This window comes from Mytilus edulis, chromosome 8 (assembly GCF_963676685.1).
Source record: "Mytilus edulis chromosome 8, xbMytEdul2.2, whole genome shotgun sequence".
NCBI classification, from domain to species: Eukaryota; Metazoa; Mollusca; class Bivalvia; order Mytilida; family Mytilidae; genus Mytilus; species Mytilus edulis.
The window spans coordinates 68,944,730-68,965,278 of NC_092351.1; the positions used below are offsets into that span (position 1 = coordinate 68,944,730).

Here is a 20,549-nt window from a genome sequence, read left to right on the forward strand (position 1 = left end):
AACAAGATATTCAACATTATTTAGGCATGTGGCCGTTTTTCTTTGATATGCCAAAAATCAATGAACCAAATGACACGTGCCAAATAATATAACAGCAGATTAAACAATCATAATCTTTTTATTTTAAGAAATAAACAATTGTATCGACAAGATTTATGCTTAATATTTATAATTAAATGTGTTGTTTTAAATGATAAAAAGGACAAATAATTTAGTTTTTTGTTTTATTTATTTCCCCCGACAACGCTATTTGCTGACTTTGTCAATTTGATGTGTGCCAACTAAATGACTAATAAGTTAGAGTGTGGTCAGCTTGTTAAAATGTTTAATTTAAGTAAGAGAAACAAAGACAAAAGGAATAGATATATTTATAAGTGACTGTGTTTGTTTTTATTTTAATTTCGACAAAGAAGTGTGTATATACAAATGGTTTCACTAAAAAATTACGAAAGTTATGGAATATGCTACGAAATATTAGATTCAATTTTCGGTTCTACCGGACTTATCACTGCCCAAGATCAAGATGAGTTTAATGAAAAAGCAACAAACCTCTCTGCCAGTTATCCAAACTTCAACACTTGCTTTCAATATATATATATAAATGTGAATTTAGATATTTAAAAAAATATATATTTCAGTCAGAACATCAAATAAAAAACCGACATTAGATATATTGCTCTGATGACAAAGTTATTATTTACAAGAAATAAACACAAAATACACTTGAGAAAACACTTCTTCATTCTGAAAAAAAAATATTAATGAAATTTCAACAACAATCCAACTTAACCAAACTTGTCGATTAAACACAACAGATAGTAGGATTCCCGTGTCATCAGTGTGTAATTTTACACGTGTCAAACGGTTCATTGATTTTCGGCATATCAAAGAAAAACGTGCACATGTCTAAATACAAATGTAATGTTGAATATCTCGTTAATTTATGATTATTTTTCCATAAAATTTGAAATGTATGCATTAAATATCAATATCTACCATAATATGAAAAGAAATTACATGTAACAGCACCCCATCTAGTCCTTAGTGGCATGTTATAAGTCCTTAGTGCACTAAGGACTCCTTAGCAGTGTTTAGACGCACCCAATATAATATCCGCTTTTCAGAAATGAACATTTATTCAAATAAAGTATTTTTGTAATATTTGTTTCTGCAGTAAAAGTATGTGAGTGTAAACATAGATTTGATGATGAGGGCAAGACCGAGGAGTATACTGATTACAGTTGGTCTAGTGTTGTGCACAGTATTTTGGCTAGCTTTGTTTTCTAAGGAAGGTAAGTTGTCATATTATTTTTTTCAAGAAGTACGTACATTTGTAGTAACAATCTGAAAATGTATGAAATGAAAAATTTGTTCTAGTTCTTTAAATTTTACAAATGCATGTACCTTACAAATTTATATTTTGGTAAAGAAGCAATACCTGTATAATCTTTTTTTAAACCCACTTGAACCTGTGGGTCAAGTGAGCTGTTCCCAAAATCAGTATCTTCTTTTGTTGTCATTATTCATAAACTTTAAAAAAAAATCTAGTTTTGAGTAATTATTGATAGAAAGAAAATACTAACATAGAGGTCCCTAAAACCAATAGCTCCAATGGAACTTGCATTTGTTGAATCTAGATTAATTATGTGTATCAGCAGAAATGAGAAATCAATTCATGACAATTAGTAAGTGTATCTATAGATAATGCAGAAAATACATAATTAACAGGTCCTACTGCATGTACTGATTATCCAGTTACAATAACAGATTATTATCTTGTAACAGATAACTTTGAGACCCTATATGAATAGAATGCCACTATCAATCCATCATTCTGCATTAGAAGAAGATGCTTATTTTGTCTATTAGTATAAAAACTGCTGAAGAGAAAGAAAATCTAAAAATCTGACAGGGTATAGTAGAATCAAAATATTTAGAACAATGTAGAAAGTTGAGAACTACCTACAATTTACATCAAAATGGCCTTAACATGCTTTAACAGGCACTAGCTACAAAATAAAACAAAAAATAGTATATGATCTTTTTTTTATGCTCCCGCTGTAGCATTGGCATTTCTAAGTAGCGAAGGTGGAATTAAGTTTTTGCCCTTGTCATGCATCTGTACATACGTCTGTCCGTACAGCCCATAATTGGTTTGCGTTCTTTAACTTTAGTCATAGTTTGCGTCAACCAATTGTTATGAAACTTATACACAATGCTTATTACTACAAAATACAGATCAGGTTTGAATTTAAGTAGCATCACTTTTACCTTTGTTAGAGTTATGCTCCTTAAATATTGGAAAATTGTTGAATTTCGTTTCTGTTTTTTAACTTTAGTTAGCCTCATGCAAATGTTAAGAAACTTGTACACAATGCTTATAACAACACAAAACACATATCGAGATTGAATATTGGTGTCCTCACTTTTACTGGTGTAGAGTAATGCTCCTTTATAAAGGAACAAAAGCTGATTTTTTCTTTCTGTTCTTTAACTATAGATTTGTCTCAACCAAATGTTATGAAACTTGTACACAATGATTATTACCACAAAACACAGATCAAGTTTGAATATTGGTGGCCTCATTTTTACTGTTCTAGAGTGATGTACCTTTATAAATGGAAACATTGCTGAAATATTTATTTCTGTTCTCTAACTTAATTTTGTTTGCCTCAAATAATTTTATGAAACTTATTTGCAATTGCTTATTACCACAAAACATAGATCAAGTTGGAATTTTGGTGGCCTCACTTTTACTGTTCTAGAGTTATGCCCCTTTACCAATGGACAAATTGCAGAATTTTTATTTTGTTCTCTAACTTAATTTTGCCTCAGGCAAATATTATGAAACTTATACATAATGCATAATACTACAAAACACATATAAACTTCAAATTTAGCTACTGTTGGTAATGATTTCGATGTTGCATACTTTCCTAGTTGAATCAAGATTTTCTTGTAAATTGCAGTTTCAATATAATATATATTTTTTTTCAGACAGGAACTATGATCATGTACTTCAGGTCAGATTTGCTGAACTACAAGACAAGTTGGAGATGTCAGATACATTAAACAGAGAAAGACAAGATAATCTAAATAAACTAAGAAATCAGTTCAATTACTTTCTACAAATGGTCTCACAGAATTCTACTGTTAACAGGTAACCAATCCTAACTAACAAACAAATGTTGTTTAAAATAGATTAATATGTGCTTGTCCCAAGTCAGGAGCCTGTAATTCAGTGGTTGTCATTTGTTTATGTGTTATATATTTGTTTTTCATAAAAAAAAAAAAAATAAATAAGGCCCTTAGTTTTCTCGTTTGAATTGTTTTACATTGTCATATCGGGGCCATTTATAGCTGACTATGCAGTATGGACTTTGATCATTGTTGAAGGCCATAAATTTACCTATAGTTGTTAATGTCTGTGTCATTTTTGGTCTCTTATGGACAGTTGTCTCATTGGCAATCATACCACATCTTCTTTTTATACGACCGCAAATTTTGAAAAAATTTTCGTCGTATATTGCTATCACGTTGGCGTCGGCGTCGGCGTCGGCGTCGTCGTCGTCGTCCGGCGTCCGAATACTTTTAGTTTTCGCACTCTAACTTTAGTAAAAGTGAATGGAAATCTATGAAATTTTAACACAAGGTTTATGACCACAAAAGGAAGGTTGGTATTGATTTTGGGAGTTTTGGTCCCAACATTTTAGGAATTAGGGGCCAAAAAGGGCCCAAATAAGCATTTTCTTGGTTTTCGCACTATAACTTTAGTTTAAGTTAATAGAAATCTATGAAATTTTGACACAAGGTTTATGACCACAAAAGAACGGTTGGGATTGATTTTGGGAGTTTTGGTCTCAACAGTTTAGGAATTAGGGGCCAAAAAAGGGCCCAAATAAGCATTATTCTTGGTTTTCGCACAATAACATTAGTTTAAGTAAATAGAAATCAATGAAATTTAAACACAATGTTATTGACTACAAAAGGAAGGTTGGTATTGATTTTGGGAGTTTAGGTCCCAACAGTTTAGGAATTAGGGGCCAAAAAGGGACCCAAATAAGCATTTTTCTTGGTTTTCGCACCATAACGTTAGTATAAGTAAATAGAAATCTATGAAATTTAAACACAAGGTTTATGACCATAAAAGAAAGGTTGGGTTTGATTTTGGGAGTTTTGGTCCCAACATAATAAGGGGCCCAAAGGGTCCAAAATTAAACTTTTGTTTGATTTCATCAAAATTGAATAATTGGGGTTCTTTGATATGCTGAATCTAACTGTCATGACTGTGTATGTAGATTCTTAACTTTTGGTCCCGTTTTCAAATTGGTCTACATTAAGGTCCAAAGGGTCCAAAATTAAACTTAGTTTGATTTTGACAAAAAATGAATCAGTTAGGTTCTTTGATATGCTGAATCTAAAAATGTACTTAGATTCTTGATTATTGGCCCAGTTTTCAAGTTGGTCCAAATCGGGGTCCAAAATTAAACGTTGTTTGATTTCATCAAAAATTGAATAAATGGGGTTCTTTGATATACCAAATCTAACTGTGTATGTAGATTCTTCATTTTTGGTCCTGTTTTCAAATTGGTCTACACTAAAGTCCAAAGGGTCCAAAATTAAACTTAGTCTGATTTTAACATAAAATTGAAATCTTGAAGTTCTTTGATATGCTGAATTCAAAAATGTACTTAGATTTTTTATTATGGGCCCAGTTTTCAAGTTGGTCCAAATCAGGATCTAAAATTATTATATTAAGTATTGTGCAATAGCAAGTCTTTTCAATTGCACAGTATTGCGCAATGGCAAGAAATATCTAATTGCACAATATTGTGAAATATCAAAAAAAAAATTAATTATAGTTATCTTTCTTTGTCCAGAATAGTAAGCAAGAAATATCTAATTGCAAAATATTGTGCAATAGCAAGATTTTTTTTTAATTGGAGTTATCTTTCTTTGTCCAGAATCAACTTAAATCTTTGTTATATACAATATACAATGTATATTCACTTTTTACTACATAACTGATAAATTAAAATAATCTTTACCATTCAGTGATAACAAGCAGTTTTTTTACATCTTAATATTTTATGATGTATTTAAATGAGTAGTTATTGTTGCAAACTCCATTAGAAATTTTAATTGAGATTAGTTTTGGAATAAGGGAAAGGGGGATGTGATTAAAAAAATTGGGTTCAATTTTTCTCATTTGAAATTTCATAAATAAAAAAGAAAATTTCTTCAAACATTTTTTTGAGAGGATTAATATTCAACAGCATAGTGAATTGCTCTAAGAGAAACAAAAATTTTAAGTTCATTAGAACACATTCATTCTGTGTCAGAAACCTATGCTGTGTCAACTATTTAATCACAATCCAAATTTAGAGCTGAATCCAGCTTGAATGTTGTGTCCATACTTGCCCTAACCGTTCAGGGTTCAACCTCTGCGGTCGTATAAAGCTACGCCCTGCGGAGCATCTGGTTTATAAGATATAAATATCATAAATCTACAATTCACATTTGCCATGTTCTTTGTTGGCTGATACTGTGGATTCATTACTATTCGTAGGATACCTTTTTTTAGCTCACCTGGCCCAAAGGACCAAGTGAGCTTTTCCCATCGTCTGGCGTCCGGCGTCGGCGTCCTGCGTCTGTCGTCGTTAACTTTTACAAAAATCTTCTCCTCTGAAACTACCAGGCCAAATTATACCAAACTTGGCCACAATCATCATTGGGGTATCTAGTTTAAAAAAATGTGTTCGGTGACCGGGTCAACCAACCAAGATGGCCACCTTGGCTAAAAATAGAACATAGGGGTAAAATGCAGTTTTTGGCTTATAACTCAAAAACCAAAGCATTTAAAGCAAATCTGACTGGGTTTAAATTGATTATCAGGTCAATCTCTATCTGCCCTTTAATTTTCAGATGAATCGGACAACACATTGTTGGGTTGCTGCCCCTGAATTGGTAATTTTAAGGAAATTTTGCTGTTTTTGGTTATTATCTTGAATACTATTATAGATAGAGATAACCTGTAAACAGCAATAATGTTCAGAAAAGTATGATTTACAAATAAGTCAACATGACTGAAATGTTAAATTGACCCCCTAAGGAGTTATTGTCCTTTATAGTCAATTTTTAACAATTTTCATAAAATTTGTAAATTTTTACTAACATTTACCACTGAAACTACTGGGCCAAGTTCATTATAGATAGAGATAATTGTAAGCAGCAAGAATGTTCAGTAAAGTAAGATGTACAAACACATCAACATCACCGAAACACAATTTTGTCATGAATCTATCTGTTTCTTTTGTTTAATATTCACATATACCAAGGTGAGCGACACAGGCTCTTTAGAGCCTCTAGTTTGGGTTTGTGGATACAGGTGAACCACGAATTCAAATGTTCAATGCATTACATATTTTCAATAGGCTTTGTATGCAGAGATTGGCAAAACCGTGAAATCATATATCCACAAATATGCAAGTTTTCAGCAATCCACGAAAACTATCACCATAAAAAAAAATGAATCCACAGTAATGCATTGAAAGAATACATTCAAGAGCTTTATAAATTTTGAGTGTGACATGGGGACATTTTGGAATTACCTAACTGTTATTTTTATGGCCCTGCAACGAAGTTGACCGTGCCATATAGTTTTACCCTTGTCCGTCATTTTGAAATCCCGAAATTCCGTAATTCCGTCATTCCGTCATTCTGCAACAAACCATTATACAGAGTTTTTTTCTAAATGCCTTCAGATATTGGGCTGATTTTTGGTATGTGAGTTAACCATGATGAGTTACAGATCAAGTTTCGTTCCGCCCCACTAATTTTTGCCGAAATTACGGGCTTTTGACTGAAAAATTGTTGAAAATCACAGTTATACAGACTTTTTTTCAAAAAGACTTCAGATGTTGGGCTGATTTTTGATATGTGAGTTAACCATGATGAGTTACAGATCAAGTTGAAGTTTCATTCCCCTCCACTAATTTTTGTCGAAATTACGGGCTTTGGACTTTGAGAAATTGTTGAAAATCACAGTTATACAGACTTTTTTTCTAAACGGCTTCAGATATGGGGCTGATTTTTGGTATGTGAGTTAACTATAATGAGTTACAGATCAAGTTAAAGTTTTATTCCGCTCCACTAATTTTTGTCGAAATTACGGGCTTTGGACTTTGAGAAATTGTTGAAAATCACAGTTATACAGACTTTTTTTCTTAACCCTTTCAGATATTGGGCTGATTTTTAGTATGTGAGTTAACCATGATGAGTTACAGATCAAGTTTAAGTTTCGTTCTGCTCCGCTAATTTTTGCCGAAATTACGGGCTTTGGAACTTGAGAAATTGTTGAAAATCACAGTTATACTGACTCTTTTTCTAAACACCTTCAGATATTGGGCTGATTTTTGGTATGTGAGTTAACCATGATGAGTTATAGGTCAAACTTAAGTTTCGTTTCGCTCCGCTAATTTTTAAAGGGTCACCTGTAAAACTGCATTTGTGACTGTCAAATCTTCAATTGATGATGCCAACTCTTAAAATCATGTCATTAATTAAGTGTTGAACAGTCTGTCCCACTTTATGTCATTCCATACCTATGCATGTATGTATTTCTAAAAATTAGTTTGTGTTCTCTAATTTTAGTTTGCCTCAACCAAATGATATAAAACTTATAGACAATGATTATTTAGTTATTACCACGTGCACGAAACACAGATAATGTTAAAATATGGGTTGTGTCACTTTTAAATCAAATCCAGACCTACATATAGACAATATAACAGAAATCTTAAACCAACTACTTATTCTCATTATTGACCTGAATTTTGATTTTATAAGTTCCTTACTGATGAACATTGATGAAGTCAAAGAGGAATTATGGCTTGAAGATACATGTATTGATTTGATGTTTGGTGTATTGTGACATGATAAAACAAATTGTTTTATTTCATGATTATGACATGTTACAGATCAAGTTCAAATTTTGTTCTGGTTTGCTGATTATGTGCAGAGTTATGGTACTTAGAAAATTCACTCATATATTCAGGTTTCTGCATTTTTTCTAAGAATGCTTGTTCATTATAGGGTTTTGGGCTAATACATCGTCTTGAAAATTTTAAATGAGAGACAAACTGTAATGAAGAAAAAATGATTAGCAAGACGAGATTAAAAAGTTTACATCACAGAAATCTGCAACAGATTTTTTTATAAAACAGAGAAGAATTTCTTGGTCTTACTGGTAATAGTTCCCTAGGGTCCAACTAAGATATTCAGGCTCAGCGTTGCTCATTGGAGACTAGTTAATTCAATGGTATTGTCACATACTTGTATATAGGTTTTTGATAATTATTACTTTTAGACGTAGAGCTCTAACATTGTCAAAGCAAAATAACAGACTATAGGGTAAACAAATCCACATTTATATGATACTCTAAAATTAAGAAATTTGTGTGCACATTTATTTTTGTGTTGGTTCAACAAAAGACAAAATGCAAGGCTATGTACATTATTTTATTGCTATTTTAGTGAATGTTGTGTACAAACAATGCTATTAAATTTTTAAATTGAGAGTTTTTTTGCAAGACATATTGTTGCATCTTTCACAACATTAAAACAAGACAAACATTTCTGAATTTACAGTATTATGAAATAGATCAAATTACCATGTCAAGCATATTAATGAACATAAGTTCCATCTTGAATTTGTTATAATTTTTGTGCTGGAGAAAGCTTTAAAAATTGAAATTATACGTTGATGGACTACTTTGTGTATCTGGACTCAAAATATCGTCTGCATCTTCAAGGTTTAGATATTTATTCTTGTGAATATAAAAATCAGAAGATGTGATATGATTGACAACTCTCCACAAGAGACCAAATGACACAGAAATTTACAACTAATGATCACCCTACAGCCTTCAACAATGAGAAAAGCCCATAACACATAGTCAGCTATATATATATAAAAAGCCCCAAGATGACAATGCGAAACTTGAAAACTAGAAAACTAACAACCTAATTAATGTATAAAATGATGAATGAAAAATAAATTTAGATTTTAACGAGAGAAATTTATGTATTACTGAAAAATTATTACACCAGGGTTTTCAATATCACAAACTAGTCAAAACAGTTACTAAATTTTATCATCGGTATAAGGACATCATTCGTAAATATAGCTCAACATGCAGACTTCTTATACGTTCAGGTATTTCACATCCAATTTTTTATGGAAATATTCTTTATAAAGCACAAAGGTGTCAGTATTCACCTCATAAACTAACAAAACCTTTGAATAGACTTATTAAGAAGGGATATAGTTACGATACTGTTGTCAGGTCATTAAAGATTGCATATTTTGGCGTTAATATTGATTCACTTATAGGGTCTTTGCATCGGAACTAAACACATTTATTCAAAAACCAGTTGTTGTCATGACACGGGTTATGTTCTTCTCATATATGTTATAATGGTATGATACTAAACCCCTAACGGGAAGGATTGTGCCTGATGTTCATATGATGAAATCATAATCTTCAGTCAGTTTAATTGAAGTCTGGAGCTGGCATGTCAGTTAACTGCTAGTAGTCTGTTGTTATTTATGTATTATTGTCATTTTGTTTATTTTCTTTGGTTACATCTTCTGATATCAGACTCGGACTTCTCTTGAACTGAATTTTAATGTGCGTATTGTTATGCGTTTACTTTTCTACATTGGCTAGAGGTATAGGTGGAGGGTTGAGATCTCACAAACATGTTTAACCCTGCCACATTTTTGCGCCTGTCCCAAGTCAGGAGCCTCTGGCCTTTGTTAGTCTTGTATTATTTTAATTTTAGTTTCTTGTGTACAATTTGGAAATTAGTATGGCGTTCATTATCACTGAACTAGTATATATTTGTTTAGGGGCCAGTTGAAGGACGCCTCCGGGTTGCGGGAATTTCTCGCTACATTGAAGACCTGTTGGTGACCTTCTGCTGTTGTTTTTTTCTATGGTCGGGTTGTTGTCTCTTTGGCACATTCCCCATTTCCATTCTCAATTTTATTGTTACAAAGCAACAAACGACAACCACTGAATTACAGGCCCCTGACTTGGAACTGGCACCTACTGAATGTGGTGGGATAAAACTAGTTTGTTGGCGCCAAACCCTCCCCCTAATGTTAGCTATATATAGACACTGTTGCATAATACCATTACAACATAAGAAAAAAATATAAAAATCAGTTGAAAAATGCTTAACTCATGAGATGTATTACCAATAGAAACAAAAACACAGATTGGATGTGGACGGGTACTTATACTTGCACACAACAGGAAGACACTTAGGACGGATCTGAGAGTACATGTTTGCAGTTACTGATAGCTAGTTCAAAGCCAGTAACAACTCATGAAAAAAATCATGCATCGTAGACTGAAATATAAATCAGGGCACATCCAACATCCATTGGATTTAGGGTAAAGATGTCATAAACAGTCAGAGAAAAACATCACCTTATGCAATGACTAGATACAGATAAAAGATGTGAAATATTTTGGTATAGATCTGAATGTAGAATTGTACTTTTTGCTGTGCTGCACGAAGAAACTTATTTATTGCTTGTGTACTTTAATAGACTCTAGAAAACATCAAACTCACATATATATTCTGAAATTTCCTATAAAGGAGTGGTACATTTCCTTAAGCTGTTATGATTTACAATGAAATGTTTTAATCATGCCAAAGTCTGATTTACCATGTATAAGAATTTCATGTAATTCTATAGCTTTCATTTTCTGTATTTTCATTTAGATCTCAATCTGACTATATGTCTTCTGAACTCCAAGAGCTTTTCAGAGGTCATTTACATAATATAACAGAAGAAAACCAGTCAGGAACCAGTTTACATCTACCAAGCATCTTTACATACCTTCCACATCTTACTGGGCATCCAGAAAGTCTGAAACCAAAGTATCATCTATCAAAAAATAAATTTGGAGGTAAGAAGATTTCCCAAAATGTCAAAAATTATTTTAAAAATATAGCTGTGGTAGGAAAACAGGATTTCCCAGAAATCTTAGGCTAAATTCTTATTGTTTACAAATAATTTGTGGTATTTTCTGAATGTTTTTAGTCAGAACTATAGCAGTCATAATTCATTCTTACTGTTAGATAAAGGTAATGAAATGTCTGACATTTTCAATGTGTATAGCCCAACTACAGCAACTAGTTAGTATTAGTTATTACTGCTATAGACTTACTTAGTAGTAAGGTAATAAAATCTTCTTGAAGATTGTTACTATGTGTGAATGATATATAAACCTTTGATTTGATATTTTTATTATGCCCCTGCCATTACCCTTGTCCGCTTGTACGTACGTACCAAAGTTGTTTTCCGTTCTCTTACTTTAGTTTGCCTCAACTAAACTTATACTCAATGCTTAATACCACTTAATACAGATCAGATTTAAATTTAAGTGGTATCACTTCAACCGTTCTAGAGTTATGCCCCTTTTCAAATGGAAAAAGTGCTAAAATTTTGGTTGCCTCAACCAAATGTTATGAAGCTTGCACACAATGCTTATTACTACAATATACAGATCAAGTTTGAATTTTGGTGCTGTCTCTTTTACTGTTCTAGAGTTATGCACTTTACAAATGGAAAAATTGCTGAAAAATTTCAATTATGTAAATCAGTCATTTTTAGCTCACCTGGCCCAAAGGGCCAAGTGAGCTTTTCTCATCACTTGGCGTCCGTCGTCGTCCGTCGTCGTCGTCCTGCGTTAACTTTTACAAAAATCTTCTCCTCTGAAACTACTGGGCCAAATTTAACCAAACTTGGCCACAATCATCATTTGGGTATCTAGTTTAAAAAATGTGTCCGGTGACCCGGCCAACCAACCAAGATGGCCGCCATGGCTAAAAATAGAACATAGGGGTAAAATGCAGTTTTTGGCTTATAACTCAAAAACCAAAGCATTTAGAGCAAATCTGACATGGGGGTAATATTGTTCATTAGGTCAAGATCTATCTGCCCTGAAATTTTCAGTTGAATGGGACATTTCGTTGTTGGGTTGCTGCCCCTGAAATGGTAATTTTAAGGAAATTTTGCTGTTTTTGGTTATTATCTTGAATATTATTATAGATAGAGATAAACTGTAAACAGCAATAATGTTCAGCAAAGTAAGATCTACAAATAAGTCAACATGATCAAAATGGTCAGTTGACCACTTTAGGAGTTATTGCCCTTTATAGTCAATTTTTAACCATTTTTCGTAAATCTTAGTAATCTTTTAGAAAAATTTTCTCCTCTGAAACTACTGGGTCAAATTTAACCAAACTTGGCCATAATCATCATTGGGGTATCTAGTTTAAAAAATGTGTCCGGTGCCCCGCCCAACCAACCAAGATGGCCGCCATGGCTAAAAATAGAACATAGGGGTAAAATGCAGTTTTTGGCTTATAACTCAAAAACCAAAGCATTTAGAGCAATCTGCCATGTGGTAAAATTGTTTATTAGGTCAAGATCTATCTGCCCTGAAATTTTTAGATGAATCGGACCACCCGTTATGGGGTTGCTGCCCCTGAATTGGTAATTTTAAGGAAATTTTGCAGTTTTTGGTTGTTATCTTGAATATTATTATAGATAGAGATAAACTGTAAACAGCAATAATGTACAGCAAAGTAAGAACTAAAAATAAGTCAGTATGACCAAAATAGTCAATTGACCCCCTAAGGAGTTATTGCCCTTCATAGTCAATTTTTAACAATTTTCTTAAAATTTGAAGATTTTCAATAACATTTTCCACAGAAAGTACTGTTATAGATAGAGATAATTGTAAGCAGCAAGAATGTTTAGTAAAGTAAGATCTACAAACACATCACCATCACCAAAACACAATATTGTCATGAATCCATCTGTGTCTATTGTTTGATATTCACATAGACCAAGGTGAGCGACACAGGCTCTTTAGAGCCTCTAGTTTTTTAAATTGGAGTTATCTTCCTTTGCCCATGATTATAGTTGAATCAACTACAATAAAAGCGTTTTAAAATCGTCTTTGAAAACTGGAGTAATCTTTCTTTGTCCAGAATGGTAGTTGAATCAACTACAACCAATGATAAATTAAATCAATCTTTACCATTCAGTGCTTACAACAAATCACTTTTATTACCATTCTAGGGTTATGCCCCTATGTAAATGGAAAAATTGCTGAGTTTTTTTTGTTTGTTTCTGTTCTCCTAACTTAAGTTTGTCTCAATTAAATTTAATGAAATGTATATAAAGTACTTATTACCACTAAACTCAGTTTAAGTTCAAGTTTTGGCAGCTTCACTTTTACAGTTCTGGAGTTATGTCCCTTTATAATGTTATATGCTATAGTGCCTAACAAGATTTTGTGAGGTAGACGAAATTGACTTTAAAACGATCGTATTGACTTTTGATGTGCAGAAATAGGCAGATCGGACATATTTTGACTTTAGTTACTTACTTCTTAAGTTTGGGATTAATTGTAATCAACATATTCCAATGAGACTGAAAAATGCTTTTTTTTATTATGATAAATAATAATTTTACCTGCCGTAGTCTTGCGTAAAATATATTTCGGTATTTCTCTTACGAAAATGACTTGTTTAATGGAACAAAACGTATTATTTGTAAACTTTCTCTTTACCCTTCACAATAGGCTTTTAAAAAATAACCTTTCCAACTGTATATTCCGAAAATTTTGTGAAAATCGAATAAGTGGCAATTCTTACCTTTCATACCTTAACTTTCATTGATAAAACATAATATTGACTCGTTCAGTGTCCAGTTTGAAGGTAATTTTAGTTACCAGTCACATTCATGCACGTTCTAATTAATCAATAGTCATGTATGAAAAGCATAAACAAGTTTGAAGGTAAACTAATTAGTAGTAATAACAACTTAATCCAATCAAATTGCCTACTATTCAATAACAATGACCAGTCCACATCATAAAAATGTATAGGGGTAAACTGGGTAGGGAGAAAATGTCAGATATATTAAGTTCATTATTTTGCAATAACGAGTAAACATTTGTTAACCAATATAGATTTGTTATAATTTCATAATCATGTCGTTATTTATTGGTATAGTTTTTGGATCTTTCATTACCGTATTTAAGGCTGTAGAAAGTTTGGCCTTCAAAAGTCAACATAATCATTGACTTTCTAAAGAAAATTCGCCTTTTTAAAACATTGAATGTTTCACAAATAATACGCGACAACAAAGCAAAATCATTTCTTAAAACACTGCAAAAAAAATAATTCTGATTGATGCAGTGGTATTGTCATAAATTGCACTGGAGTGAACAGTGGTACATGTAACGTCGAATTCCCTCACACAATGTTATCACACACTATAGTGGGGGCATCATCTGTGTCTTTGGACACATTCTCTATTTATTTCAGAAATTTTTCTCAGCAATACTCTTACTTTTATTTGTATTCCCACGTTTTCTTAGATCACATGTACTTCAGAATAAAATAAAACTGGTAAAATTGTGTTAGTTTGTTACTTTATTCCATTCTTGGCTAAAGATAATATTAGACAGATTAGAAATGGTTATTTGTCAACAGACCACAGAAAAAGATTGTTCTTCATTTACTATTATGGTATGAACTATCAGTTACTATCCCTAATTATATAAAAAAAAAACAATTTTACTTTTCACTTTCAAAAGTATTAAGAGATGATAAATTTGGAGGTGCAATGTAGATAGAAATGATAAAAGTTTTTAATCTTGTTATTTATTTTTACTGGTAACAGCACTCATTCCTTTTATTCATTAAGTTTTACTTATACTTTTCTTTAATTTCAGCTTCCATTGTTATTGGCATACCAACAATCAAAAGAGAAAAAATCAGTTACCTCAGTAATACACTGAAGTCTTTAGTTAATGGTCTGACTGCACAGGAGAAAAGGGATTGTCTTATTATTGTATTCATAGCAGAGGTAAGGACATTAGTTAATGGTCTGACTTCGCAGGAGAAAAGGGATTGTCTTATTATTGTATTCATTGCAGAGGTAAGGACTTTAGTTAATGGTCTGACTGTACAGGGAAAAAGGATTTGTCTTATTATTGTATTCTTAGCAGAGGTAAGGACTTTAGTTAATGGTCTGACTGCACAGGAGAAAAGGGATTGTCTTATTATTGTATTCATAGCAGAGGTAAGGACTTTAGTTAATGGTCTGACTTCACAGGGAAAAGGGATTGTCTTATTATTGTATTCATAGCAGAGGTAAGGACTTTAGTTAATGGTCTGACTACACAGGGAAAAGGGATTGTCTTATTATTGTATTCTTAGCAGAGGTAAGGACTTTAGTTAATGGTCTGACTGTACAGGGAAAAGGGATTGTCTTATTATTGTATTCATAGCAGAGGTAAGGACTTTAGTTAATGGTCTGACTACACAGGGAAAAGGGATTGTCTTATTATTGTATTCATAGCAGAGGTAAGGACATTAGTTAATGGTCTGACTTCACAGGGAAAAGGGATTATCTTATTATTGTATTCATAGCAGAGGTAAGGACATTAGTTAATGGTCTGACTTCACAGGGAAAAGGGATTGTCTTATTATTGTATTCATAGCAGAGGCAAGGACCTTAGTTAATGGTCTGACTACACAGGGAAAAGGGATTGTCTTATTATTGTATTCTTTGCAGAGGTAAGGACTTTAGTTAATGGTCTGACTTCACAGGGAAAAGGGATTGTCTTATTATTGTATTCATAGCAGAGGTAAGGACTTTAGTTAATGGTCTGACTACACAGGGAAAAGGGATTGTCTTATTATTGTATTCATAGCAGAGGTAAGGACATTAGTTAATGGTCTGACTTCACAGGGAAAAGGGATTGTCTTATTATTGTATTCTTAGCAGAGGTAAGGACTTTAGTTAATGGTCTGACTGCACAGGGAAAAGGGATTGTCTTATTATTGTATTCATAGCAGAGGTAAGGACTTTAGTTAATGGTCTGACTACACAGGGAAAAGGGATTGTCTTATTATTGTATTTATAGCAGAGGTAAGGACATTAGTTATAGGTCTGACTTCACAGGGAAAAGGGATTGTCTTATTATTGTATTCATAGCAGAGGTAAGGACTTTAGTTAATGGTCTGACTGTACAGGGAAAAGGGATTGTCTTATTATTGTATTCATAGCAGAGGTAAGGACTTTAGTTAATGGTCTGACTACACAGGGAAAAGGGATTGTCTTATTATTGTATTCATAGCAGAGGTAAGGACTTTAGTTAATGGTCTGACTACACAGGGAAAAGGATTGTCTTATTATTGTATTTATAGCAGAGGTAAGGACATTAGTTATAGGTCTGACTTCACAGGGAAAAGGGATTGTCTTATTATTGTATTCATAGCAGAGGTAAGAACATTAGTTAATGGTCTGACTTCGCAGGAGAAAAGGGATTATCTGATTATTGTATTCATAGCAGTGGTAAGGACTTTAGTTAATGGTCTGACTTCGCAGGAGAAAAGGGATTGTCTTATTATTGTGTTTATAGAAGAGGTAAGGACCTTAGTTAATGGTCTGACTTCACAGGAGAAAAGAGATTGTCATATTATTGTATTCATAGCAGAGGTAAGGACCTTAGTTATAGGTCTGACTGAACAGGAGAAAAGGGATTGTCTTTTAATTGTGTTCATAGCAGAGGTAAGAACATTAGTTAATGGTCTGATTGCACAGGAGAAAAGGGATTGTCTTATTATTGTATCTATAGCAGAGGTGAGGAAGATAAAAAAAAGTAAATGGTCCTGTGTCACTTTGGTTAGGCATTTGATTTCAGTCAATCCTTTACTGGTGTATATTTGATGGTAAGTTGTACATGTCTGACTAGCCAGCATCATCTGGCCTTGACCTCATTTTCATGATTGATTGGCTTATGTTAAGGTTTGTGTTTGATCTGTGTTTCAAAGTACTTAAAGTAATACATGTAGGTAAGCTGTATTTGGTTTATAAAATAATTATTAGGTGTACATGTATTTCTTGCAATCATCGGACTTGACCACATTTTTTAAAGTTAATTGGACAATATTAAGTTTTTGGTGGAAAATGACTTTCAAGTTTTCTGAAGACCTATATTGGGGGCTGAAAATTTACCAGGAGTGTTACCATATCCTTTTCTGTGCTTTACAATTTCTTCTGTGCCATATCTTGACCCTAATGTTTGCACATTATCTTAGCATCTGCATCATTTATATTAGTTAGGTTTGAAAAAACTCACTATTGCCAGTGTATAATTTCTAAAGTTTAAATGTATTAATATCAACCCTTTTATTTCTGTAAATTATAAGATTTCATCTCATCTTACAAAAACATTATTTGTTTACTTGTAACAAAATGTTTTAAAGTAGATATGGTAGTATGCATACGTGTCGGTCGCCCTGATTACATGTTCCCCCTGGGTCTGTTCGCCCTGATTTCTTTTGCCCATAGAGTGTTAATGCACTCAGAAGGACATCAATAAGTTTTAATACTTTAATAATTATTAGCACATGTTACACAATTCACCATTAACAGGAAGAGGATAACTTCAACAGGAAACCAGTTAGTGTTCAAACATAATATTGAGTTATCTCTCTTTATATAGTCCAAATGACATTAGATTAACATTCCCTCTACTTTCTTTTGTTTTATACAATTACAAGATCTTCACAGGGTTTAGACTACCCTCAGATCTTAGGGGATTATTCTGCCCCGTTAGAAAACATAAAAGTTGCTAAATCAAAATTACAAGATCGTCACAGGGTTTAGACTACCCTCAGATCTAGGGGATTATTCTGCCCCATGTGACAAACATAAAATGATAAAATGTTATGAGTTATTTCACAATTTTAAACAAAGTCCTTCAACATTTTTCCTGTTTGAATAACTTGCAAAAGTTCATAAGATGAAGCTCCAAACTTTGTCATGCAGTTTGCTAATTGTTTGTCTCCTGGACACCATTTAATATTATCTACTTCTTTTGATGCCAATGATTCAGCTACTGCTGCAATGTCAATTCTTAAACGCTTGTCATCTACAAGTTTAGTCGAATAAACAGCTTCAACTACACTTTTATTGTCAATGTAAGCTTCAATTGGTATAGTCTTATGTTTTAATCCTAAAATGTCTTCAATTATTCGACGGTGATAAAAACTAGACTCTAACCCATCTTGTAAGCTTAAGGCTTCTGCTGCAATTGTTGATCTTACTACACGTTTGATTTTGTTTGCTTGCCAACTTATCGGACAGCTATTACTGTCATTATCAACTATCCAAATTACATGAGACTCTGTACTTCCAGTTCCATTACTAATATTTCCCAGAGAGGCGTCTGTTAAAACGATAATTTTCCATTCTTTTATATCTTTATTCATTTTTGGAAATGAAACTATTGATTTAATTTCCTTTAGTCTATTACTTGCTTTGATTGCTCTTATCAAATGTGCCACTGTCCCTTCTTTCAGTTTAGTACTCATGTCTATCATTTCAAAAGCCATATCAGGTCTTGAAACTTGAACAGCCCAATTTATTTGGCCAATTAACTTCCTGTACAAGGTTTGCTCACTTGTATTAAGTACATCCTGTTTCATAGCAGCTCTTGATGGTTCTATAGTTGTATTATCTATTTTCTCCATATATGCAGAATGATCCAGAATTATGCCTTTTTTGTCCTGATGAATTTGAAATCCTACATATGAAAATGTTTTCTCTTCAATTTTTCCAGCAACAAATCTTGTCCGCAGTTTTCTCATAACTTCCTTAAAATTTTCATCCCCAGAATGAAGAAAGTCATCTACATGACAACAAATTATTCCACTTAAACGTTGGTCAGTATGTTTGACAAACACTGCCGGGTCCAGATTACATTGTTTACATCCCAAACTTAGAAGTTCTTCCCTTACACTTAAATAGAATTGTCTAGCTCCATCTTTAAGTCCATACAAACAGTGCTTTAATCTCCATATTTTTCCTTTCTCAGAATTGCTTTCTTTTGGGGGCTTCAGAAAAACATCTCTAACTTATAACTTCCCTTGAAGAAAAGCTGACTTTATATCCGTTGTTTTAACGATCCAATTCATGCTAGCAGTAATTGAAAGGAATATTTTAATCATTCCTTTTCCTACTGTTGGACTGTCTCTTTGCATAGAAAATTCTTCTTCAAAACCTCGCACAACAAGTCTTGCTTTTGTTTGATTATCTTTCGTTGTAATAACCCATCTTGTAGAAAGAACACTCTGACCTATGTCATCACATTCTTCATAAGTGTCAAAATTATGGAGTTTTGAAAGTTCTGTTTGTTTAGCAATTTCCTCATCATTTAAAAAGGAACTCTTTGTCATATTTACACCAATTTCATTCTCATCACTGTCACCTGTGACCTTTTCCCACTCAACTTTATCTAAATCTACACTTTTCTTATCTTCATCAACATCATCTTGAACATTATACCAATGTTTATTTTTCCCAGTTGTTTTTCCTGCTTTACTAAGTACAGCAGCTTTAGTCCATGTGTTCGAATTAGGCAGTTTGTACTGAATTTTGTCATTTTCTTTTAGATTAGGGATTATTTTAGCCTGAATGTTCTCCATCTGAGGAATTGTTTCTTTTGATGTTGATAATAACTCAGAAAAACAATTCTTCTTTTCTTTACGGGAAACTTCATTATTTTTATTGGTATATCTAGTTTCATGAATGCCTGTTTCATTTGTATCAGGTGTTTCAATATTGTCATATTGTTCTCGAAAATTAATATCTTTAGTTTTAGTTAATCTGTTTGGTGAAACCCTCACAAATACTCCTCCATGTCGAACAAAAATTACTTTTCCATCCTGGAAAACTACTTTTCCCGGTCCTAGCCAGCGATCTTTTCCCTCTCGCTTATAAAAAACGCTGTCACCGTGATTAAATATCTGCTCTGATGCTCTTATTTTGCCACGTAGTGCTCGTCTAATGCGTTCATCAGATTCTGATTGAATGTAAGCTTTTCGAGAATCATGTAAAATATTCAAATGTTTTGCAAATTCTTCACTTGAAGTTCTTCCTTCTAAAGCGGGCAAAGTGTCTTTCAAAATGTTCGGAAGGTTAGGATTAAGTCCAAAAACAAGTTGATGACTACTGAAACCATTCCACATCTGTAAAGAATTTCTTGCCATATTTGCCCAACAAAGAAGGCTCTGATTATTCACCTGTCTATAATCTGCTTCTAGCTTCATAAGCATAGTATCAGTAATTGCATGGACTCTCTCACATAGTCCGTTTTGGAAAGGACTTTCACCAGCTGTGGTATAAACTTTAACATTTAGTATTGATGCAACCTCTCTCATTTCATCTGAGCTGAACTCACCGCCATTATCTGTTAATATAGTTCCCATAACACCAAATATTCCGATCCAATTAGTCATCATTTTCTCAATAACACCTGTTGTCTTTTTCCTATCAATAAAAACAGATACAGTGTACCGTGACCACATGTCGATCATGTGCAAAATCCACCGTCCATTCCATTGTTTTAGGTCCATTGCCACTTTTTCATTAAATTGAG

General features: G+C 32.9%; 1 protein-coding gene across 3 annotated transcripts in view; it reads left to right on the top strand.

The window, feature by feature from the left end:
• Window positions 1-20,549, top strand: part of LOC139486852 (alpha-1,3-mannosyl-glycoprotein 4-beta-N-acetylglucosaminyltransferase B-like) — a 66,069-nt gene that overhangs the window by 5,587 nt on the left and 39,933 nt on the right. For 2 of the 3 annotated variants that reach the window (XM_071271920.1, XM_071271921.1), the window contains exons 2-5: window positions 1,175-1,292; window positions 2,998-3,160; window positions 10,798-10,985; window positions 14,832-14,965. In XM_071271920.1, the coding sequence (XP_071128021.1) occupies window positions 1,205-1,292; window positions 2,998-3,160; window positions 10,798-10,985; window positions 14,832-14,965 (573 nt within the window). In that variant the 5' untranslated portion in view covers window positions 1,175-1,204. Of the gene's footprint in view, window positions 1-1,174; window positions 1,293-1,728; window positions 1,914-2,997; window positions 3,161-10,797; window positions 10,986-14,831; window positions 14,966-20,549 lie in introns of those variants that run through there. The other variant, XM_071271922.1, reaches the window with a different exon arrangement.